Source organism: Acipenser ruthenus, chromosome 17 (genome assembly GCF_902713425.1).
Source record: "Acipenser ruthenus chromosome 17, fAciRut3.2 maternal haplotype, whole genome shotgun sequence".
NCBI lineage: Eukaryota > Metazoa > Chordata > Actinopteri > Acipenseriformes > Acipenseridae > Acipenser > Acipenser ruthenus.
In genome coordinates, this window is record NC_081205.1 from 300383 (window position 1) to 326532 (window position 26150).

General features: G+C 44.1%; 1 protein-coding gene across 4 annotated transcripts in view; it reads right to left on the reverse strand.

Annotated features, from left to right (window-relative positions):
• The window catches only part of LOC117423503 (regulatory-associated protein of mTOR-like), an 84032-nt gene extending 62611 nt beyond the window's left edge, over positions 1-21421 (reverse strand). For 3 of the 4 annotated variants that reach the window (XM_034039398.3, XM_034039399.3, XM_034039397.3), the window contains exons 1-3: positions 20228-21419; positions 14207-14309; positions 13240-13322 (exon numbers count right to left, since the gene is read on the reverse strand). In XM_034039398.3, the coding sequence (XP_033895289.1) occupies positions 13240-13322; positions 14207-14309; positions 20228-20401 (360 nt within the window). In that variant the 5' untranslated portion in view covers positions 20402-21419. Of the gene's footprint in view, positions 1-13239; positions 13323-14206; positions 14310-20227 lie in introns of all 4 variants that reach the window. The other variant, XR_004547794.3, reaches the window with a different exon arrangement.
• Between the last annotated feature and the right edge of the window lie 4729 nt (positions 21422-26150).

Sequence of the window (26150 nt, forward strand, 5' to 3'; positions counted from 1 at the left end):
TCACACCCAGCCCTCTGCTGCCTGGGACCCAGCCTGTCACAACCACCCCTCTGCTGCCTGGGACCCAGCCTGTCACAACCACCCCTCTGCTGCCTGGGACCCAGCCTGTCACACCCAGCCCTCTGCTGCCTGGGACCCAGCCTGTCACACCCACCCCTCTGCTGCCTGGGACCCAGCCTGTCACACCCACCCCTCTGCTGCCTGGGACCCAGCCTGTCACACCCACCCCTCTGCCACCTGTGACCCAGCCTGTCACACCCAGCCCTCTGCTGCCTGGGACCCAGCCTGTGCATCAGTCAGCCAGCCCGCCATCTATCTCTGAGAGCCGTCCACTCTTCCGCTGCTCTTTCTGCTTCTCACAGTATTTTTAGAACTGCTTTCAATTCTTTTTTTCTCCCATATTTGGTTCAGGTGAATCAATCTTGTTATGCAAGCTGGACAAGCTGCAGACTGTATCCCACGGCAGAAGGTCAACGGCACCAAGCAGCACAACACCCGAGTGTGCAAACAGCCTGCCTCCAGGGGCGAGTACCCAGAACAGAGTATCCGTTACACACTCTCTCCAAAATCCAGTGACTGAAACACAACTACCGTCGCATAGACATTTAAGCCACTCCGAGCAATAATGACTCTCCGGAGCTTAATGCAGAGGTCAGGAAGCTCAAGTGAGACTAATTAAGCTTGTAGTAAAACCTGTTTAAAAGCAAGAACCTTGCCATTTACATCCCATTATTCCCTCGCAGCGATGCCCACTCCACTTGAGTTTGGATTATTACTTTCCTGTAAGAAAGTGCTACAGCACAGCAGCCCTGTCTTGCTGGTACAGTCATGTTTATGGCTCTGTCTCATTGAGTACATTCATTCTACCGATAGAAACAACACCAGGTATTAATGCACCAGCTGCTACCGTCACCAGCGTGGAGTCGCAAGCTGTTAAGAGAGAAGAAAATCTCAAGGGTTCGCTAAAAGAAAAAGCTTGTGCAGTTCCAGGAACTCTGGACTGTGTTCCCAGGCCACCCTGTCCTTTTTTACAGCACAAATCAAGCCACCCCAGCAGCTTTCATTTCAAGAGAATCTCCAAAAAAAAAAGTGCCACTTCAGACAGGGTGTTTGTTTCGGGAGGAAATTCAAATCACTTGTACTGTATACGCTGCAAACCACACAAATAACTGCAGAAACAAACCAATATAACCACAATACCTTCTGTCTTTTGTAGAGATGGGGGGAAAAAAAGAGATAGATTACAGTTATCTTTCCAAACCCACTACTGCAGAAATGAAGTCACTTCCTACACACACTCATTAGCAATTTACAGAAGACAGCCGTGTACATCCTTCCCAAATATCAAGTACAGAATTGTAATACATTTTTTATAAGTCAGGCGAGTGATGAATGGTAGCTGGCCCTGCTTGCAGAGAGCGAGGAACGGCAGTGGTAGCAAGAAAAGATCTGGCAGAACGAACGCGGCCGTCACAGGCAAGCCTTTGAGGAGTTTCAGGGTTACACACCTGAGCGGAGCTGCATTTACTGTAAAGAGAAGGAGGGCAAGCCTGAGCAGAAAGACCAGCAGAGTTAAAAACTCAACAACCTGCACAGAAAACTTCAGCCAGCTCTGCACATTTTGTTTTAGTTTCACAATTGTTTGTCCCTGAAATGTAATATTGTTTTCGTGATCTTTACTTAAGAGACGCACATAACAGTCGCTGTCACAAAGACTGTTGCAACAAGCAAGATTTCAGGGCAGATCATGAAGGTATTTATCAGAAATTCATTCCCCGCACAGCCATTAATAAAAACACTTTCTTCACACTACACACACACACACATGTATGTATATATCTATATATACAGTACTGTGCAAAAGTTTTAGGCAGGTGTGAAAAAATGCTGTAAAGTAAGAATGCTTTCAAAAAGACATGTTAATAGATTATATTTATCAATTAACAAAATGCAAAGTGAGTGAACAGAAGAAAAATCTACATCAAATCCATATTTGGTGTGACCACCCTTTGCCTTCAAAACAGCATCAATTCTTCTAGGTACACTTGCACACAGTTTTTGAAGGAACTCGGCAGGTAGGTTGGCCCAAACATCTTGGAGAACTAACCACAGTTCTGTGGATTTAGGCAGCCTCAGTTGCTTCTCTCTCTTCATGTAATCCCAGACAGACTCGATGATGTTGAGATCAGGGCTCTGTGGGGGCCATATTATTATTATTATTATTATTTATTTCTTAGCAGACGCCCTTATCCAGGGCGACTTACAATTGTTACAAGATATCACATTATACATTATTTCACATTATACAGATATCACATTATTTTACATACAATCACCCATTTATACAGTTGGGTTTTTACTGGAGCAATCTAGGTAAAGTACCTTGCTCAAGGGTACAACAGCAGTGTCCCCCACTGGGGATTGAACCCACAACCCTCCAGTCCAGAGTCCAGAGCCCTAACCACTACTCCACACTGCGGCCATACCATCACTTCCAGGACTCCTTGTTCTTCTTTACGCTGAAGATAGTTCTTAATGACTTTTGCTGTATGTTTGGGGTCGTTGTCATGCTGCAGAATAAATTTGGGGCCAATCAGATGCCTCCCTGATGGTATTGCATGATGGATAAGTATCTGCCTGTACTTCTCAGCATTGAGGAGACCATTAATTCTGACCAAATCCCCAACTCCATTTGCAGAAATGCAGCCCCAAACTTGCAAGGAACCTCCACCATGCTTCACTGTTGCCTCCAGACACTCATTCGTGTACCGCTCTCCAGCCCTTCGGCGAACAAACTGCCTTCTGCTACAGCCAAATATTTAAAATTTTGACTCATCAGTCCAGAGCTCCTGCTGCCATTTTTCTGCACCCCAGTTCCTGTGTATTCGTGCATAGTTGAGTCGCTTGGCCTTGTTTCCACGTCGGAGGTATGGCTTTTTGGCCGCAAGTCTTCCATGAAGGCCACTTCTGACCAGACTTCTCCGGACAGTAGATGGGTGTACCAGGGTCCCACTGTTTTCTGCCAATTCTGAGCTGATGGCACTGCTGGACATCTTCCGATTGCGAAGGGAAGTAAGCATGATGTGTCTTTCATCTGCTGCAGTAAGTTTCCTTGGCAGACCACTGCGTCTACGGTCCTCAACATTGTCCGTTTCTTTGTGCTTCTTCAAAAGAGCTTGGACAGCACATCTGGAAACCCCTGTCTGCCTTGAAATTTCTGCCTGGGAGAGACCTTGCTGATGCAGTATAACTACCTTGTGTCTTGTTGCTGTGCTCAGTCTTGCCATGGTGTATGACTTTTGACAGTAAACTGTCTTCAGCAACCTCACCTTGTTAGCTGAGTTTGGCTGTTCCTCACCCAGTTTTATTCCTGCTTCACAGCAGTTTCTGTTTCAGTTAATGATTGTGTTTCAACCTACATATTGAATTGATGATCATTAGCATCTGTTTGGTATAATTGTTTAATCATACACCTGACTATATGCCTACAAAATCCCTGACTTTGTGCAAGTGTACCTAGAAGAATTGATGCTGTTTTGAAGGCAAAGGGTGGTCACACCAAATATGGATTTGATGTAGATTTTTCTTCTGTTCACTCACTTTGCATTTAGTTAATTGATAAATATAATCTATTAACATTTTTTTGAAAGCATTCTTACTTTACAGCATTTTTTCACACCTGCCTAAAACCTTTGCACAGTAATATTATATATATATATATATATATATATATATATATATATATATATATATATATATATATAAAAACTGACATCTTCTGGGGCCCGATTTCCTCCAGGTTTCGTTTCTCACAATTCTTACTGAATAAAATGTTAATCAGTGTGGTGCTCTTCTTTTAATTAAAGGGGATTTATACAGTGAGTTTTTTTTTACTAAATTGACTCCATCTGTTATGGTATGTAAGGGATCTGGCTCTTTTCACTGGGAAAGATCTGTCTATCTCCACCCAGAGTCGATCTACACAAGTGACAGCGTCAGCTACTACAAGTGTTACTGACACAGACCAAATGAGCAAAACAAAATCACTGTAATTCTTTACGCAAGAAATCTTTTGAATACAGTTTCTTATCCCAAGCACAATGAATGGGTGTCCAGCCTGTTTCAATGTAAAATGCAAACCTGAGATAAAAACATTAACCAGCTTCACTGGCCTTTACTGCTAAACTAGCGGGATGTGAAGGTTTAAAATAAGCTGCCAGCGAGCCAGCGAGCCAGCTGGTAATTACAGCACACAGTAATCTGGTTTAGGCGTGCAGACCAGCTTAGTGATTCAAGCCGTCTTTGTGACATCCACACCTCCTCACAGCCTCGGGCTGAGCTCCGTGTCCACAGGACTTGACAAACGCAGTGACAGGATTTTTCTGGCTCAAAAGTACCCGTCGGGTTCTGCTGACAGACGATGAAGTTCCCAGGTTCGTCTGGCCTGCAGTTCTGCAGCGATCCTTGGGATGATGTCATCACACACAAGATGGCGACCTTTCACCCTTCTCTTCTCATAGAGTTTAATCTGAATTATGATAAATACCAAGTAGCGCTGGTGTTACACAGTCATCAAATCTGATTTGTATGCATGGTGCACCCTGCTCATGAGGACAGAGGATGTGTCATGTGACTTGACAGTCATGTCATGCAGGATCAGGTGACCCTCCCAGGACAGCACTGGGGCAACATGGCTCCTCTGCTCCCTGGCAGCACTGAGGGCCCTGGAGAAGAGACTGAGGGAAAAGATGAATACGCATCAAATCAGATACAATTTACAGGGAAAGGACTCCTGCCAGACTCAGACAGGCACTCACAGCAGCTGAATGCGAGCACGCCGTTTCTTGTGTTCAACAATGGCGTTATCTCGCGCTGTGAAGGTAACACTGCATTAGCCATTGTACTGCTGCAGCACCTCCATGGAAACCGTAGTACAGAAATACAAAGGAACTGTTTGCATTCATTTTAGACGGCAACTCTTTCAATTGTAGCCATCTGTTCTACAGCCTCATTAAGGAGAAGATAGATAGTGGGGGAGGGATGTTGAATACAACATGTTATGCAAGTGTCAGGAATTGCAATACAAAACTAGAAAACAGAACAGCTACATCTCTGATCTTCCTTCATTTGATTCCAGTCCCTGCCAGCCTATAACGTACTGCACCATTGTATAAACAGGGAATATCCCATACAGTCGAAAGGATATGCCATTCATCCCATGCGTCTCTGCTGAAAATCAATCTTGGAAATCTACAACGTACGGTGTGATTGGTTTTCTGCAGAGCTCAATCCAAACCTTTTCAAATGCAAATTAAAAAATACAGTTAATTCTATGAAGACTGTAAGCTGCAGCTGTTTCAACGCCCTGCAGGTGACTGGCCAGTCTTGCTACAGGGTCGCAATTAACCTGCCTTCTCCTGAAAGAGTTCTGCCATCGTTGCTGCAGCCGACACGAGAAGGACAAGACTGCTGTGCAGCCACTGGAGAAGGACAGGACTGCTGTGCAGCCACTGGAGAAGGACAGGACTGCTGTGCAGCCACTGGAGAAGGACAGGACTGCTGTGCAGCCACTGGAGAAGGACAGGACTGCTGTGCAGCCACTGGAGAAGGACAGGACTGCTGTGCAGCCACTGGAGAAGGACAGGACTGCTGTGCAGCCACTGGAGAAGGACAGGACTGCTGTGCAGCCACTGGAGAAGGACAGGACTGCTGTGCAGCCACTGGAGAAGGCTACGGAGGCAGCTGTGTAAAATACTGCATCAATGGGAGACACAGGCCGATGAAGTGGCTGCCTGGAGACTGCGTAGACTGTGTCCAGACTACTCAAAGCCATCCCGACCTCATTCAGCGAGATGATTTCCTCCCACTTCTACACCTCCTCTGCGAGATAGAGTGCCATAAATCCATCATCTGTAATTGCTGGTAATTCCCAGAGATCCCGTTGAGCTCAATGAAGCCGCAATGTCTTGTCCTTACCGGACCGCTCCTAAGCCACTGCTCTGACGTCATGAACAACGCAGATTCAAAGGACTGTTCTGACGGAAGACTGATTTACACCAAAAGGGGCCTTGATCCTAAAGAACAAACAAACAAACAAACATGTTTCTTCAAGAACTCCCCCAAAGCCCACTGGACTCTTATTGATGCACGAGACTCTGAATAATATTGACAGTATTCAACCCAGACAGAATTTATAGGAACGCAAACAGTGATAATCAATCATTTATTTATTTATTTTGCTAAATAAAGCGTAAAGGCAAAATAAGTGAATTTGTTTTCAATGACAGGATCTCAAAGTTTTGTTTATACTCCTACATGTACAGCAGAAAAATATCTACATATTATAGCAGAGAAAACACTGCACTTTCCCATTCATCAACCACAAACAACGGCTGGACTTTACATAGCCTTTTTTTTGTATATTTTATTTAGTTTCCGGACATAAAAGTAATTCAAAAGAAAAAGCTGAAAAACGTTTCGACAGTCAAACTGTATTCATCAGAGGTAACAAATCTCCCATCATATACACGCATGATTAACATGTGAACAAGCACGGCTCACTCCCTAAACCAGGGAAACAATCTGTCAATCAACAGTTCATCCAAATCTAAAACTTAAAATAAACTACACGCAATACAAAATCAATTTCAAACCAAGCCATTCTCGCATTTAGCACTTTACAAAGACATTACTAGGTTATTTTAAAGAGCAATTAGCAATTAAACAAAGTACAAACTTTAAAGTTTTTTTATATGCACACAAGAGTTGTAAATCCATACTCATTATATATAAAAATCCATTAGCCTAATGTAGAATATTTAAGTTAACTGTTAATAGTCTTCTTTACATACTTTATAAACCATTAATTGATTCAATTCACAAAAATGAGGACAACTCTGTATGTTCATTTAGTCCCTTAGGATGTTCAGTCTCCAAACAATGTGCCCAGAAGCACTCTCTTTGTAATGACAGCCTCTCTACATTCCCTCCCCTCTCCCAGGCCTTTTAATTCTTTCTATCCCGCAAAATCTCAAGGAGTCAGCATGCGCTTCTACTCATGAAAATGTTTAGCAACCACAGCGGTCATGTCTATTCGTCTAATAGCACTCTTATGATCCGATATTCAGGTTTTTCTGCTAGTGTTTCCTACAAATAAAAGTCCACATGGACAAAATAAAATATATATATATCACATTTTGGGTACTGCAACTGATTACACCTCTTTTTTGTTTTAGTAGTGTACGTCTGTCAGTCTTCAAAGCTCCATCATGTGCCTCGTTCAATCAATTGCGTGCACAACCCCTTTCACGAAATCTTTGCATCGGGTTTTTACCTTGAGATAGAAACTCACTTTCCATGGAACAAATTCGCCTTAACTGAAGAAACTGACTTTTTGGTATACCTTTAAGAGGCTCAGGGTCGAAGCTGTTGGGAAACAGCAGACAGTTCTCATCTGTCTCTTTTTTTGTATATTGAAAAAAACTGTTGGTCTTAGTTGATATACAGGCATTTAAATATATGCTAAACAAATCCAATTCTTCTTGTGAACTGTTCCACAAACAGAAGATATCATCAGTGTACTGCATTATTATTATTTTATATATACAGACGTGCTCAAATTTGTTGGTACCCCTCCACAAAAAACGAAGAATGCACAATTTTCTCTGAAATAACTTGAAACTGACAAAAGTAATTGGCATCCACCATTGTTTATTCCATATTTAATAGAAATCAGACTTTGCTTCTGATTTTTTATTCAACATAATATTGTAAATAAGAAAACACATGAAAATGGCATGGACAAAAATGATGGGACCGCTAACCTAATATTTTGTTGCACAACCTTTAGATGCAATCACTGCAATCAAACGTTTTCTGTAGCTCTCAATGAGACTTCTGCACCTGTTAACAGGTAGTTTGGCCCACTCTTCCTGAGCAAACTGCTCCAGCTGTCTCAGGTTTGATGGGTGCCTTCTCCAGACTGCAAGTTTCAGCTCTTTCCATAGATGTTCGATAGGATTCAGATTAGGACTCATAGAAGGCCACTTCAGAATAGTCCAATGTTTTGTTCTTATCCATTCTTGGGTGCTTTTAGCTGTGTGTTTTGGGTCATAATCCTGTTGGAGGACCCATGACCTGCGACTGAGACAGAGCTTTCTGACACTGGGCAGTACGTTTCGCTCCAGAATGCCTTGATAGTCTTGAGATTTCATTGTGCCCTGCACAAATTCAAGGCACCCTGTGCCAGGCGCAGCAAAGCAGCCCCAAAACATAACCGAGCCTCCTCCATGTTTCACTGTAGGTATGGTGTTCTTTTCTTTGAAAGCTTCATTTTTTCGTCTGTGAACATAGAGCTGATGTGACTTGCCAAAAAGCTCCAGTTTTGACTCATCTGTCCAAAGGACATTCTCCCAGAAGGATTGTGGCTTGTCAATATGCATTTTAGCAAATTCCAGTCTGGCTTTTTTATGTTTTTCTGTCAAAAGTGGAGTCCTCCTGGGTCTTCTTCCATGGAGCCCACTTTTGCTCAAAAAGCGACGGATGATGCGATCAGAAACTGACGTACCTTCACCTTGGAGTTCAGCTTGTATCTCTTTGGCAGTTATCCTTGGTTCTTTTTCTACCATTCGCACTATCCTTCTGTTCAATCTGGGGTCGATTTTCCTCTTGCGGCTGCGCCCAGGGAGGTTGCCTACAGTTCCATGTACCTTAAACATCTTAATAATATTTGCAACTGTTGTCACAGGAACATCAAGCTGCTTGGAGATGGTCTTGTAGCCTTTACCTTTACCATGCTTGTCTATTATTTTCTTTCTGATCTCCTCAGACAACTCTCGCCTTTGCTTTCTCTGGTCCATGTTCAGTGTGGTGCACACAATGATACCAAACAGCACAGTGACTACTTTTCTCCATTTAAATAGGCTGAATGACTGATTACAAGATTGGAGACATGTGTGATACTAATTAAAGAAACTAATTAGTTTGAAATATCACTATAATCCAATTATTTATTATATTTTCTAAGGGGTACCAACAAATGTGTCCAGGCCATTTTAGAATATCTTTGTAGAATAAACAATAATTCATCTCTTTTCACAGCTTCTTTGCTTTATTCTATGACATACCAAAGGCATGCAAGTATACATGATAAAATAGCTTTTAATTTCATCACTTTTCAGGAGGAATGAAGCTTTATTTCAATGAGCTGTAAGGGTACCAACAAATTTGAGCACGTCTGTATATATATATATATATATATATATATATATATATATATATATATATATATATATATATATAGATAGATAGATAGATAGATAGATAGATAGATATATTCATCCTCAAACCATGCCATATAAATATTAGCGAAGCTAGGAGCCACTGATGAACCCACTGCAGTACCTGTAATTTGTACATAAAATGTATCTTTAAACAAAAAGTCATTTTTACTTGGTATGAGCTCCACCAGATCTAATATGAAACTAATATGATCCTCATTCTGCTTATTCCTCACAGGGAGGATTCAGAGAGGAACCGTTCCAGAGCTACAGGCAGTCAGGGCCCCTGAGCGCGTGGGTGTGTGTGGGGGGGGGGGCTGTGCGTGTGTGTGCTTGTGTCTGCGTCTGCGTGTGGGTGTGTATCTGTGTGTTAATAGCCTGTATCCAGCATTTAACTGGCTGACTGGACGGGTAATGAAGCTTGACTGTGATGGGTCCAGTCTGCTCTCTTACTCTTGAACTGTGACCAGGACAGCACAACAGGGCAGGGCATCCAAAAGGGATTGCTGCACACATTCATTTTCCACTGCGTTCACTGCAGAGGTCTGAACCCTCCTATTATGTTCAGAATGTAGGTATGTCTTAGGGTTACCATACAACACTATGTACACTGGGACAGATTGGGACCGTTCAGGCTTTTCAACTCCCACTGCAATGCATTCCCATGCCTGCTGTATCCCGGCACTCAAGTCAGTTCAGCAACACTACGCACAGGAGCAGCCAGAGTACAGCACTCCTTCCCTCCAGCACTCCCATTACTGCAGATGCATTGATTCGTCCCCTAAGATTTATTACAGCAAAACATGATGTGTACGACCACTGAGCCCCTGCTGAGCAATACATACTGTTTAGAGAAAGCTATACATCCCTGTGCTTTACCCTGCATCTCGGAGTCACTGTTCATTCAGGGGGCTTAATATTTCACTGTATTCATTAAACAGGCACTGAATGGGGCTTCTGAGGATTGCAAACGTGTCGGAGACTGCTGTAAGTGTGGCAACGAAATAACACACACACACACACACACCCCAAAACGATCCTATTTTGTGTGCACTTTGCTGGCTATCTGATGCATGCTCCTGACAGCATTCACACCTCATAAGGTCAAGCCTTTAAAATGAAGATTTCCCAGTAATTATTACATATGACCACCTGGAGGTGTTGCAGTACAAAAGCCCCAAAGCATATCTACATAAAGACGTTGAGGGAGGGGGTGGATAACAGCTGTTTCTGCAGCTGAAGCTCTGGAATCTTGGAAGCGGAACCTCCCAATGCATCGCTGAACTCCTTGGCATTCCTGCCTCGGAATGGGTTCCATCTCCCTCATCTACTGGTCCTCTAATAAGCACACCGGTTATTCCCATCCCCGGGGAGTTAAGTTCTGGGATAGGCGGAGTGCCAAGTGAATGATAATTTGTGAAGTAAAGAGCCTGCTCCAGCACAGGAGCCTCCTAATGTTTCATCCAAATTTTCATACAGTGCCTGCCAATGAAGAAAAGTATATTTCATTTGACTGCGGTGCTTGCAAACTAATCTCTCTCACACACACACACACACACACACACACACACACACACACACACACACACACCACTGCTCTACAGTGCCACGATTTATACGTTGCCTCAGTAATAAAACAAAGTCTTAAATTTAATCAGGAGACATATTACAGCAGGAGCGAACTGATAAATTATTCAAAAACAACTTCGATAGCGTGGGGCCAAGAAAAATGAGGCTGGCGCAGGAGCGTTGGAAAGGGAATGTCGTTCTGAAGAGCTCGTTTCATCGGCTCTGTTTACATTCACATCTTGAAATGTGCACGCCTCGAAAGCTGCAGCTTTTTTGATTTTTTTAGTTATGTTAACCCAAATCCAAAAATCATTATCCCATTTTCAGGAGCGTTATTCACTGGCTGCTAGAGGTGAGATTTCCTGGGGTAATTAGAGGGGATAGTTACTCCAGCCCCAATGGGCACTGAGTTGAGCAATGGACAGTGCACTCTAACAGCTACCCCACTCCCTGTCTCGCTATCCCAGCAGCACAGGGCACTGGCTCAGCTCTCCTTAATGGAAGAGATACCCCAGGGGGTCTAAGCTGTGGTTCTTGTAGAAGTGGAGGGGGCTGAAGACAACACTGGCACTACTCTGCAAGTCCCAGCATCTCCCAGACAGCAGCACGGGCGCATTCAAATTGTCACAGAATTTGGAAAAGGTGATTCTTCTCCAGAACCGCTGGGAGGGATCTGTTTTGATGGAACTGTTCTGTGTTAGCCAGTGCTTTGTGGTACAGCAACAGCATTCTTTTTTTTCTAAAACACAATGCTGCAACATCGACAGAAAGTAATAAAGTGTTATTGCATTTCAAGGCAAGGAAGCCCTGCCAGGTCTCTTACTCCCACTGAAGGTATCTGTTAATCAAAAGAACGAGAGGTAGCCAGAATAAGAAGCAGCCCAGCACAGCGGGGTAGGGTGGTGCAGTCGCCTCTCACTAGGGAGCCCACCTCACCAAACCAGCACACAATTCAGCACAGCTGGCACTAGGAACCTTTGCATGCACTCGAAAACCAGTCTGAGGATGAGCTGGACAGCTCACAGTGTGACTGCTCTGATCTCCAAAATTACACAAACACGCCGCACCACAGTCCTGCACAAGCAGTCTGAGGATGAGCTGAGTATGGATGCTGGACCGCTCCCTCAGCGCCCGGGGAAGGGGGTCTCCACAGGACAGCTCACAGTGTGACTGCTCTGATCTCCAGAATTACACACACACGCCGCACCACAGTCCTGCACAAGCAGTCGGAGGATGAGCTGAGTATGGATGCTGGACCGCTCCCTCAGTGCCCGGGGAAGGGGGTCTCCACAGGACAGCTCACAGTGTGACTGCTCTGATCTCCAGAATTACACACACATGCCGCACCACAGTCCTGCACAAGCAGTCTGAGGATGAGCTGAGTATGGATGCTGGACCGCATCCCCAAGCATTGCTTCCTGCAGCTTCTTAAACTGGCCTCCATAGGCTTTGATTTTTTTTGTTTTACAATTTGTATATCACCTTGAGCAAACAGAGCCCCTCAAGGCATGTGAAACTGCATTGTATTGATCCAAGTTTTTGCACTTTGTACCCATCACGGGGCCACCTGAATACCTGTGTGTGACTGGAAGAGGCTGCAGCCTTGCAGGAGCTCTCCATGGAAACGTTCACTCCTCGTTACTGATTCCAGAACAGTGTCTGGGTCACTAATGACTGATTTCACAGAGACTCTCAGAGGCGCACATTAATAACAGGGACGATAGGTGGGAGTCAGACACACTTAACTGCTTTATCCATACCTCTTTCTCTAATGCACGATTCCTAACACAGACTAAACCGAATACAGTCACTACAGCAGCATAGGAAATGGATACCCAGGACCTCAGTGAACTCACACCTCTGCATCCCAGCACAGGACATCACGGTGACATCCTAACAGCTCATACTGTGACATTAATGAGTCCCATAGACTACCCTTGCAAACCTGATGCTTCATCTCATTCATGAATAGTTATTAAATACAAACCACATTCCCAGAGCCTGAAACTCACACTAGCCCCACTGCACCCAGTCTTGTGTTTCAGAACCATCTTTAATTATAATAGAATTACATTATTTAAATGATCAGGAGTCAGAAGTGTGATGCAAAACAAACTGTTTCTCCCTTATAACTGCCTGAGCAACTGCTGTTAGTAAAGCTACAAACTCAGGTGTGACTTATTCCTGCTGCGAGAACTTATTACTAATTGAACAAAGTCCTGGCCCCTGGTCATGTTAATAATACACCTAAACAGGGAACTGAAACCCAGGCCTGGGTGCAGGGCTAGTGTGAGTTTCAAGCCCTGTGTGGGGGGGGGGGGGTCCGGACCCCCCCCCCACATCTCCTCCGGACCCCCCCCACACACACCCCCTCGGACCCCGGTTCCCTTACCCGTGGCTGCCAGTTCTCGTACTGCTTCTGCAGATTGGCTCCTATCGACTCCAGCGCCTTCTGTGGGCTCATGGACAGCGGGTCTGAAAGAACACTCAACACAATCAGCAGGGGTAGAACCCTGGGAGGGAAAGCCTTCTCCCCCAAGGAGGGAGGGATGAGACAGTGAATAGTGAAGCAGGGAATGGGGGACGGCCTGGAGGATTTCTGATAAAAAGTTATTTTGTTTTGCTCTCCTGGTCTCCCAGCCTCCATCTAGGGCAGAGCAAGGTGACACCATGTCCCAGCGCAGCCTGTCCTCATCAGACATGATAGATAGAGGTAGAGGGGGGTGAGAAAGGAAGGTCTTGTTGGATTTTGACGTTTCTGTCGCCTGTCTCAGCTCACATTCATCACACACTGCAGGACCAGCTCTGTAGCAGAGTGAGCAGATGAATAACTGATGTAATTAGGGCAGCTGAGCAGGAGGGTTTTATTGAGTATCCTGCCTCCCTGTTAATGGATAATTAATGAGGTTTTAATGAGTTCATTGCAGAAGCCACTCCGAGTCCTCTCTGAGACACTCTTAAGTCCACTGCGCTGCTCCATAGACCAGCACACAGCCGACGACACTTTCAATACTGTCTACCGGACCCTCAAGAGCCACGCACCATCCTTACAAAGACAAGCATGGTTCGTGCTAGGGGGCCCCATTAGATTAGGTTGACTGGGCAGACCATGGTGGTGTGTGTGTCTGCTTGAGAGGGTTAGCCATGCAACAGGCTGATCCAGCACTATAGACCTTACCTACCCAATCCATATTGTGTGAATGTGTTTAGCAGTGTGTGTGCATTGGTTTGCTCCTATCGATGAAGCACTCCAAGCGTACGCAGCTTTCCAACCCAATCAATGCTTTTTCTATGCAAGTGTAAGTGTGTTTAGTATCACGCGTGTGTATGTCTTTAGTAGCGTGTTAGTTTGTACCCACCGATCCAGCACTCCAGCCGTGCACAGGGGGAGGTCTTCACCACGTCAGGGGGGTCGACCCCCACATTTAGGCACAGGACCAGCGCCACACTCACCGTCTTCATCTGAGAGGGGAGAGAGCGAGAAAAGATTCGTGAACACAAACACTTCATGAACTCAGGCTCTCTGATCCCCACCTCCCATCTTTAAGTTATGAATTCCTGGTGCTTATAGCAGGTGCTGGACTGGTAGCTGTGCTGTGGTACTGTTCTCCCCATTAAACAATGCAAGACAAGTCACCATGGTGACTCACAGTGACTTTAGAAATACATGTAATCGTGTAATGGGGAGAACAGTATCACCGGGTCCCAGTGCAGCACGTGGGGTGCACAGACCGCCCCCAGGTCAGTTACACACGTCAGCAAGGCTGCAACGCCAATCGACTGTCTGACACAAGCTCCTCTACTCCGACCGGGCTGGCTGCAGGCCAGGTTCATTCTCACAGTAACCATTCTCCTGCTTACACACAAGAGCTACAGCATGATCTGCAGCAGGTAAGGTTTCAGTGAATAAACACGTGTAGATGCAGGGTCCAGATTTCAGATTGCTTTACCTGAATTAAATTACTTCTGCGTACCTTTGGCAAGGGTGAATCACTATACCACTACAGGACTATTAATGGAGTCTTATACAGCATCAACCCCAGCAGCAGAGCCCGGAGTGTGGGGTTAGTGGCCTCCTTCACTGCACTGAAGGCCAGTGTTCGTCTGGTGTGCACAGTATCATTGGTACAGCACATGCAATACAATGCAAGTGCATTGTGTATTGGATACCAGGCACAATAAATGGTGTGCAATCGCTAACATTAAGCCTGTTTGCCCATGATCTCAACCCATGGCACAAATGGAATGGCACATAATTACCACCGGCTCAACAGCAGCAATCTGGCAAGCCAGCTCAGTCTCATTCACCTGATCCCTGCTTCACAGTGTTGCTCGATACCATGAAGAGTTCATTCAGGATGGCTTTTGCCTACAAGAGAAACTAGACAACTCAAGTTGTGCTTTTGCTTCACGTGAAAATCCTCATTCTGAGACTTCCTCAACACAAACGCAAGTAAAAAAAATAAATAAATACATAAATAAATGAAAAATACCTCATTAAAATCTCTACCACTAGCAACACATTTCCATAGCACAGCACTGGCAGCGTGGAGACTCCACAGCCTGCTCGTTAACAGGTTAAATATACGACACGAAAGCAATTGCACTGCATTAACATGGAGGTCAATGAGAGAGCAATGTAATCAGTGTATTGGTCACAGATCACAGGTGTCAACAGGAAACGGTGCTTGAATACTGAGCGAGGCAGGGTGCAGTTTCAGTGTTAGAAACTCTAACAAAAGCAGCAGGATTTAAGAGGTTATCCTGGAATCCCCAATGAGTATAAAAGGGAAGTGAACAGCAACCTCATTAGAAGAGCCAGCAGGCAGCAGAGGAGCTCACTCATCCGTTTGTCAGCAGCACGCTGCTACAGGAAAGCCCTGTGACTGCTGAGCTGTGAGGAGGGACGGCTGGAGCGTGCTGATGTCCGCAAAGCACAGTGTACTGTACACAGAGACAGACACACAGAGGCACGCTGACACAGACACTGTCTTCGGACAGGAATAGCACCGGACACCCAAAGCTATGCCTGTTGAAACAGGACATGAGAGCCTCTCCCGGTATCCCCCTTAGCGCGTGGGCTGCTGCACAGGGAGATCTGTGCTCGATTTAGCTCTGGAGCCTCTGCTTGTGGAACGCAATGGCAGAGTGGGGAGGATGCAACATCGACAATGGATAATTGCAAAGCAGATGACATGGTTTATTTAGATTTCTAGAAAGCTTTTGACAAAGTCCTGCATAAAAGATTAATTCTCAAACTGAACGCATAACTTTTTTACACAGGGAATTGTGGGAATCTGGAACCAACTCCCCAGTCATGTTGTTGAAGCCGACACCCTGGGATCCTTCAAGAAGCTGCTTGATGAGATTCTGGGATCAATAAGCTAATAACGACCAAACGAGCAAGATGGGCTGAATGGCCTCCTCTCGTTTGTAAACTTTCTTATGTTCTTATGAGTCGCAGCTCTCCGAGGGACACTCCTTCAACCACTCACACCAGAGCACAGAACAGCTCTGAGCAGGGCCAATTAAACTGCAAATCCAGCTTCTGTTGGGCATGATTAGCAGGTATTAAGAAGAAAGCAGCCTCTAGCTCCTATTGTGTTTTTATTTGGGATTTTATCCCCGGCGCTTCTTGTTTTTCTCTATTTTAATTTTATTTAGACCAGACAAAATTCTGAGATTCCCTCTTAGCTGTGTGTGAGTGCGAGAGTGTGTGTGTGTGTGCGTGAGTGTGTGTGTAAAAGCCAACATAGTGAGGAACCAAACTTCAATAACGGGCAAGTGTTTCACTTCCACCTCTCACCTAGGGAGGGACCGTTGCTGTTTCTCACCCTCCGGTTCAGGTTGATCCCTGCTTTAAAGCTTGCTGTCGTCCACTGTTTGCAGTAGCTCAGTAGTGCCCACTTGTAGCTCTGACACTCATTTCAGACCTGCACCTTGTTCCAAACAGACGGAACAGGTCTTTCGCTGTTTAGCTTAGTAAGTAGCGGGTTCAAATAAGTAAATGAAGGAGCTGACTGGAGCAAGGGCCTGGAAAGAGTCGCAAGTGAGAACCACGGGGATGGCATTGCAGCTACCCTGGTGCAAGAGAAGTGCCCAATAAATCCAGGAATAAAAGAAGCAGCGCTGACCCTGGCACAGCAGACTCTTTACCAAGCGGGCAGCTCAGGCTGTTCATCTGATTGTTAACATTCATCTGAAAGAAGTCGAAACAAAATTACATTTTAAACAAAGGTCTTCAAGCTTTATGGATTCCCAATAATCCCATAAATCCAGCCTGCTTCCTTTCCATGTGCAGCTCAATAGCTGTGTGTCTCTCTCTCTCTGTCATTGTTAATTCTGGTGGTCAATGTTCCATAGTTTTTTGCCTTTGTGGTGTGTCTTTAATCAACACCACTCTGTAGCTTTTTCTTCAAACCAGAGAGCTGGCAGATCAATTTAGTATTGTATAAATGAAGGGCTATTACAACACTAGAACAAATCGATACCACACTGACATTCAGCCCCGAGAGAGAGAGAGAGAGAGAGAGAGAGAGAGAGAGCCATTGCAACAGACAACGAAGCAGGCTTTCTATGCCTTCACCAGGCAATGCCTCCGTCAGCACTGTAGATGAACAGAATATCATGAGAGACTGGGTTTGTCAGACTACCTGTGATGCCTCAATGCTACCGTGGTCGATGGTGTAACATCCTCATCAATGGCCATCAGTAGTCTAATAGAACAGCAATGAAGGTTAAACAGTAACTCATGATGCTTTTATCATCATCCCTGGCTTTTATCACCCGTCGATTTTTATAACAGATTGATGTCTATAGAGGACGGCACACATACAGACACATGGCACACAACTCCACTGGCAGTGAGGACTGCATTGAAGTCAGCACAGCATCCTGAATGATTTTATAAATTTTATTATAAAGTTTATAAATCAGAGAGCGGCCACCACAGGAAGATGAAATTGTTCTGTCACCTGGAGGGTAATTGATGCTGATGCACGAGGCTGGTCCACTGCTTAGGGTGTTGATGCAATTAGAAGGCAAGCCTGTGTATCAATTCATGACAATGATCCCACTTTGAGAGACGTGAAGAAAGGGTTGTCTTTGTCTTTTCTGCACACAAACATGGATTGTGAGATTTCATTAACGGAGATCACTGGAGTAACCATTGCAGCACTGCACGCTACACACACACACTCAAACAGAGTACAGCACACATTACAGCAACCGGTTTGCAACTGCATTAAAAGAAAGAAAAAGAAAGAAATAACGAAGGAAGAGACATGAACTGTCTTCACTACAATTATTAAGAATTGCACTGATGCTCGTGTCCGGACAATCGCAGGGAATGTACAAAACACAAGGCTTTTAGCAGCTGGGGATCTTATTTCAATCAAATGCCTTATTTTTGCAATCTGTAACAGGAAAGCACTCAACAGTGCGCTCTTCCATAACAGCGTCTTCATTAAACTGACAGTAAATCAGAAAGCAGTGCTGCACAGAAGGTGTGAGCGAGCTGCCAAGCAGATCATGCTGGGAAAAAATTAGACATATATCACTGCCAACAGGAAATAAAAAGAAATATAAAATAATCAATACATTCAAACAGTTTGGAGTCTGTTCTCCGAATCGGACTGCACTGTACACTGACCAGGGTCCCCCGCACGGGCGACGAGGCACACAGCCCCGTCCCCAGACACAAAGGGTTAGGGTTGGGGTTGTCTTGTCTACCTGGATGACAGAGTCTGCAGTGTAGGATATTAAGGGCAGGTGATAAGGATACAAGCCTCGCCGGGTACCCAGGAATGTGTTCCAGCTTGCAGGCGTCTCACCCTCCTGTGAGGGGCAGTGTGCCAGGCGGAGCACACCGCTGGTATCTGGCGCTGGACAGACGCGCGAGCGCCCCACACATCAGACTCCGAGATGGAGTTAAATCTTCAATTGCAACACACGGATGGACAGAGGCCTCCCACAACACCGCTGTAGTTCAGGATACGCATCTACATTATCATCTTATTATTTTTAACTCATTTGAATCCCTGTTGCATTGCGTCCAAACATTTTGTAATTATTAATCATTAAAAGTTTTGAAAATGTTCATTATATTGGAGGTACAGTCATAGCGGTCAGAAGTCGGGAACTCATGGCTACTTTTAGAAAATTCTCAGCTATTTTCATCATGAGAAGTTACTGGAATCAGATGCAGTTTCTGATCCACCCCCCATCCACTTATATGAAATTCCCTGCTGGTAGAAATCTTCCCTACATCCCTGGACAAACAAACTCAGCCAATGCGTCAGCTAGAGGGTTAAGCGGGGCTGTCTAGACACTGGGTTGCTATACAAGGTGTCATTACAATACAGGGTACAGAGAGGATGGTCCATAGATAACACTGAAGCTGCTCAAACACAGATCACAGTTTTCTGTGTGTACTTCTGCAGCTCAGTATTAAACAGCCTTTAATAAGTGATGAAAGTATTCCTGGCTAATCATGAAAATACCGAGAAAAAAAATAGCAATAATAAAAAATAAAAAAAAGTTTCTGGTTAAGGCTTGAAGCCCTTCGTATGTTTTGAATAATTTAGTATTTATTCATAAGTGCATGGCTGAGTTTTGCTTTTAGTAGTTAAGTGTAGCAGTGTCTGGAGCCCTGAAATGGAGCTGACCTATTAAAACGCCTGTGGCTGATCAATCGAGGTGCGCGGTCATCACAATGGATTTGTGTTTTCTTCCTGCACAGCTCTCTCTCCTCCCACACGTTTGCACATAGTAAACATTATTACTCAACAAGGCACCTTGTGTGTGTGTGTGTGTGTGCGGGAGAGGGAGAGAGGGATATGCACTCACAATCACAAACACACACACAGTCAAGTGTGGGCAGAGCCCCAACTCCTGTGTATAAAATCAACACCCGTTTAGAACAAACTACACCGACGCAGAGCTCAGCGATTTGGGAACAAAGCAGAAAATAAAAGAAGGTCTGTTTGATTGGCATGAAGCTTTTAACAAATACAAACGGCTGCAATTCAATCTGTAACTTCAAAAACATGCAATCAAAACCTAGACCTTGACATTTGTCTGCAGTACTTATACAGCTGGATTTCATCAGAGCATTTCACGTCACTGGATTATACTGGAGGGTGGTGGATGCAATCCAGGGCATACAGTAGTGGGTACTGCTAACGCTTTTTCTTTGTATGGTAATGTCAGTATCGGGTTTGGTTCGAGCCTTGAGCCAACATAGTTTAGGAACCCCTGTATTAGAAAGTGTGTCGGTGTGTTTTGGCGATTGGTCATAATAAAACGTGTGGGTGTGTCACTGTCGAGCGGGCGGCACCTAGACACACACACACCTCCCAGCATAATAAATGATGTCTCACCCGGTCCTTCATTCTCCAGCTCTGTGCCAGTGCCTTGGATCCCTCGATCTTCTCGCTGTGCCGCTTCTTCATGAAGGTTAGAGGCAGGTTCCAGTCGGTCATGTCCGACTCTTCCTCCTCCCCTCCGCCAACACCCAAAGCCGGGGAGTGCAGCAGATCCGAATCCATCCTCATTGGAGGTGTTTGAGTTCGCAAATTTCAAATATAGAAAATATTATTTTATATAGAGATATATGTATATAAATCTACGTATATATTACATCAATCCACAGAAATACATTTTGCAGTTGTGTTTTTTTGTACACTGATATAGCAAGCAGTATAACCGATGCAAATGACCTGGTTTAGCGTGGCGGCTATATTAAGTAAGTTAGTCAGGATCAAGGAGTAAAGTTTGTATTTATTTTGTTTAGTGTTTTTGGATGCAAAGTCTCACCGCTTAAATTTCCCACCGTCTTTTTCTGTCTAGGCAAAAACAGGATGACAAATGTCACCTAAGCGGGTTACACTGCACTAAACACCCTCAAACTTTCCAAGCGCAAGACTTTTTTGTTCAGTCAATAAGGCTGGGATTCGCTGATCTTGTGGCGCTACACACCGTGTCAGCAGCCATGCACTCTCGGACACAACCTCCGAAAAGATATCCCTGTGCTTGCTCAAGCAGGAAAAAGGGGACGCACTTATTTTAAACGGTAAAGTTCACCCCGACTCGGCTTTAAAGTTAACCGAGATTCACGTCCAATCGCACAACACAGACCCTGGCGCACCAAGATGGCACAGTATTTGTAACCGGGCCTAGCAGCAGCAGCCCCGAGTTTGACAGCAACGTCCTGGCTGTATATCTCCGCAGTGCTCGCGTTGTCAGCTCCCAGCCTCCTCGCCTGTTTTGCGGAGCGAACTCCCGACGATCACTTCCCCGCTTCCTCCTCTACTCGCTTGCTAGGGGCTGCGAATTAGGCCCATTTTTGCACACATACGCTCTCGCTGACACAGCTCTGCCAGGGTTGGGCAATTGTGAGGCCGTCTCTGGGGCTCCTGTGGGCGCTGGTCGCTGTTTTTCGCGGCTCTGGATTGCTGATTCAGGCAAAATTGGCTTCTCTTTTTCGGGAGAGTCAGTTTCTCAGCACTGCTCCAAGGGCGCCGCCATATTGGGTTTTACCCAGAGTGCGCCGCGCGGGGAGGGGCGGGGCTCGATGTGCGGCACGTGTTAAAATGAGTTGGGAGCAAAAGGACTTCGTTTGCAGGGGCCGGTTTTTAAAAACTTTGTAATCGGATTTCCGTGTTTGATGTGGATTATATTGAGCAATTGGTTCTTTCAAAAGATCAAAATTCGATCGGGATTACTGTGATCCAGATTTCGTTTTGGTAAACCGATCGCACTTTTTATCCCGATGAAATGTTGCAATTGGGTTTTTCAGAATTTAAAGAGCTGATCACGATTACTTTGATCCAAAATACCAGGATAATTGTGATCCTACTGCGGAGGTGGATTTAGCTTTTAAATGATCATAGAACAGCAATATTTTCTTTGAATGGTCATAGCAAACACACACTACATGTCAAAATCGCGTGTTATAATATCATATGTACATATTTATTTAACTTTTGTATCAAGCAAAAAGGAAAGTGGTATACCTTTAATAAAAATTAAAAACTGCATCATACGCTTTCACATACACCTCCTTAAAGCTCGTCTGAGATGCTGGACTCCTGACCGACGATGAAGATGATGAAAATGTCTAAAAACATATTTACTTTTTATTTTTATTCAATTTCGATTTAGTTATTTAATTTCTGTTAAGTGGCATAAATCAAATAACAGTTGTTTGCATGCGTTATATGTGCACTGACATTAAAAGTGATTTGTGTGATTCGTGTTTAATTTATGTTTTATATCAACAACATAAATAAAGCGGTGTATTGCTCATTATTACCACTATCTTATTTATTTTGTTAAATTAGGCTATATCATAAATAATGGCCTTTAAAAAAAAAACTATACATTATTAAGAACTAGACCGGATTTCGTTGTCGTGACTATTTGTTATCTGGATAAATGTAATCCGGCAGTGACATTTTCTGAAAAAACGGAGCAAAATGATCCAGATTAAAAGTTTTGAAAAACTTCTGTCCTGAAATGTACTTGGGTATTTCATATCTCTGAGTCTCTCTGTCTGCTTGCCTGCCTGCCTGCCTTTCCATTCACTTCATCAACTAGGGTCCTACAGAGGAAACAGTAACGTCCCATATGAACTCAGTGTAACTCTTAACAGTGCAGAGCTGTAATGGAGTCGGCTCTGTTGACAGCAGTCCACTTCATTTCTGTATGACCTGCTTCCACGGTCAGTTAGCTAGTCGGTGCTGAAAGGACGCAAAGGGACATTTTAAACCAGCGTTCTGCTCGGTCTCTTTCTGCCATAGGTCTGGAGACGGGTGGACCAACGGACCACTGCCCACGCACTTTTTAAACAGGAGGACCTGCCCACGCACTTTTTAAACAGGAGGGCCTGCCCACGCACTTTTAACAGCGAGGGCGAGACTTTTTTTGTTTTAAATACATTGAATCTCATAGTTCTTCCAAAAACAGTGACCCAGATAAGTCAAACAAATTCACAAATGAAGACAACCGGAACTGTGTTGATAGAGAATAATCCTAAAGTGTAGCTCTCTGTGCCGCCAGCTTCTACAGAGGAACATTAAGCTTTTAACAAATCACATGGGAGAGAATGAGTTTATGTGAGGTAGCGAATGTTTCCACCTTCGTCATCTTGTAACACTATAAAAGACTGTTGAAACATTTGTAACCATTTCATATCATTTGTGCTCCGAAGCAGTGAATACATAGCCATAGAGTTTAAAAGAATAGCTAGATTTTAGGTAGGCTATAAAGCTAAACAAATACTTTGTAGACGGCTGTTTAATAATACCGTATAGGAGAAAAAAAAGGTCTGTCTATGTTTTTCTGTAAAAGCAGACACTGAACTATGCAGGTACGAGCTCGGTCTCTTCATTTTGTTATAATTCTGTATTACAAAATGCATCAAGTAGCCGATTACGTCTTTCGTTGATATAAAAAAAATAGTCGCGTTTAAAATGTATTTCGTCCTGCAAAACCTTAAATTTCATATTGGTAATGTACTGTTTGGTTTCACTAACTATAAGACCAGTGAAAATAATGAGTATTACATTATAAATCTGATTATTCTAATGGCCAAATTTCATATTCACAAGTGCAAATTCTCTAATCAGAAACCTTTCTTTTTTCTTTTTGTAAAAGAAATGGAACAGTACATTAAGGTTATTAAGATGTCCAATAATAGAAAAGCTTTGAAGACACTTCATGTATGTAACCTATTTAATATTTTTTTGTAATTTTATTAAGCCCACCCCCTGGCTTCCATTATAATATGTTCACTATTCTGTTTTTTTTTTGTATTTTTTTCTACTTTCTGTACATTCTTTGTTTGTTTCAATAAAAATGCATTAAAAAAAAAAAAAAAAAAAAAGTATTTCGTCCTGCAAAAGCTGTAATTTAATTTCAATGTATGGACATTAGTCGGGTTGTCAGTGCTGGTCACTGCTGGGGCTGGTTTTTCAAAACTTAACTGTAAAAAAACGAATTTCGTATACGTAATTATTTGTAATCTGGATAAATGTAATCCAGCAGTTACGTTTTTTGAAAAACCGGATCAAAACGATCTAGATCAAAGTAATCTCGAATACAGGATTACAAAGTAATCTCGAATACAGGATTACAAAATCCGGATCACTGGAGTATCGCACAGGGCAAGGAAAGGGTTAGCTGTTAGTTGATCAGGAATCCCTAGGGACGCATTCACTGAAAGTGATTGATCTCAGAGTTGATGGGGGATTAGGGAGTCGATGGTCTGGGCTGGGCTGCTGTTCGTTAAAATAAACTGCCTCTTAATTTGTCTCTGATTGAGCGTGCTCTTTAAAATCCCCGCCCATTCCCCTGTGTGATACTGTGACCATGCTTTGCAGTGTCGAGGCCCTTTGGAAGAACCCTTACTCTGCCTCATTTCACACGGCTGTACAAAAACACATAGTGGGGACTCAGGGGACAAAGCCCGGATGCAATGAAAGTGTTTGCCGGTGCTTGACTCTTTGTTAATGCTGCCTGCAGTGAAGGCACCCCCTTGCCATGTTGCCCTTGCTTGGCGATGTATTCAAGGTGTACTGACAGACCCAGGAGCTCGTCAGAGTTTCTCTTGCTGTTTGTTCAAGAGACAGCCGATATAAACAAGATCAGGAGGGTAGCGCGTCTCCACCAGGGCAGAGACTGGAGACTCCACACAGACTCCCCTGCTGCTTAAGGCTCACCGCTCTGCTCAAACTGGTTTTCGTGTTTGTTTGTTTTCAGCGCTGCACACATAATAGTACAAGGTGAAACAGACAGCACAGTAAAGAAGACCTGGTCTTGAGGCTTCCTTGGACTCAAACCTCATGCAAATTAGAATAGCATTTACACACCCGGTCCAATCACAAACCTCATGCAAATGAGAATACATTTACGCACCCGGTCCAATCACAAACCTCATGCAAATGAGAATACATTTACGCACCCGGTCCAATCGCAAACCTCATGCAAATAGGAATAGCATTTTCAGACGGAATGTCACCAGTGTGTCATTTTTCCATGTATGTAATATTGCCTGATTCCATTTCATTGTCTTTGTCTGATGCTGAGCAGTTATTACATGCCTCTGTCTTTTCGACTGCAATGCTCTGCTTGATGGTGTCTCTAGGGGATTCTCAACAGGCTGCAGTATGTTCAGAATTCGGCTGCTCAGGTTTTAACAAAATCGAAATCCTGCGGACATGGAGCTCCTGTCAAGTCCAGGATTGATTGTAAAATTCTGCTGATGACCTATAAGGCCCTAAGCAGATAGGCTCCATGCTGTATAAAACGTTTAGTACACAACTATATTCCTTCACAGAATTTGCAGTCAATGGACTCTGGTCTTTTAATTATTCCAAAAACAAGGCTGCATTCAATGGATGACAGAGCATGCTGCAGTTCTGCACTGAGATTGTGGAACACTCTTCCTGGGGCTGTCAAGGACTCTGAGACTTTGGGTATATAAATCACGTCTTAAAACATACTTTTATACGCAAGCATTTCCTAATGTTTATATCTCTGAATGTCTGTTGTGTCTTTTTTTATGAACTGTCCAGTGCTTTGTGATGTTTGTACATGAAAGGCACACCTAGAACCACAGCACTGGGACTAAAGTGCTCCAACCAGTTAACCCCGACAGATGAACTGCTCAGCAAGAAGACTCTACACTCCACACGTCCAATTAGTTCTGAAAAGGCATCACGCGCAGGAGCCCAAACTGTGAGGTAAGACAATCCAACCACGAGACCAGCATCACAAACAGTGCTCTCTATTAAAATCCATAGCAAAAGACCACAGGAAGAGAGTGTTTAACAAAGACTTTGATGTTCACCTCAAAAGCGATGTGCTTCACACACCGGAGCTCCCAGCTAACCTGCCTAGGTAGAAGGGATCAGCACTGGTCATGGATCCACTCTGTACTTCAGACATCACAGGGCAGGAGAGTGGTGAAAGAGCCTTGAAGAAGAGCAATCTGGTGACCCTGTCCTGCATCAGAACACCAACAGTGTCAACTCAGAGTGAGAAGAGTGTGCCATTCTCTTACACAGTTAGAAGTACACCACTGAGAATTTGCACAGTAATTCTGCACTTTTCCAGCAGTTATTCTATGCATTTAACGTAGTTTACCATGGGTTGCAATGCTTTTTAATATGCTTTACAGTGCTTGCGTTTGCTTTACATGCTTTCACTGTGCTTTATAACACTTCACTATGCTTTTACTATGGTACACTATTATAAGAGGTTGCACAAGCACATAGAGGCAGATTCGCCCTGGTGAACCCC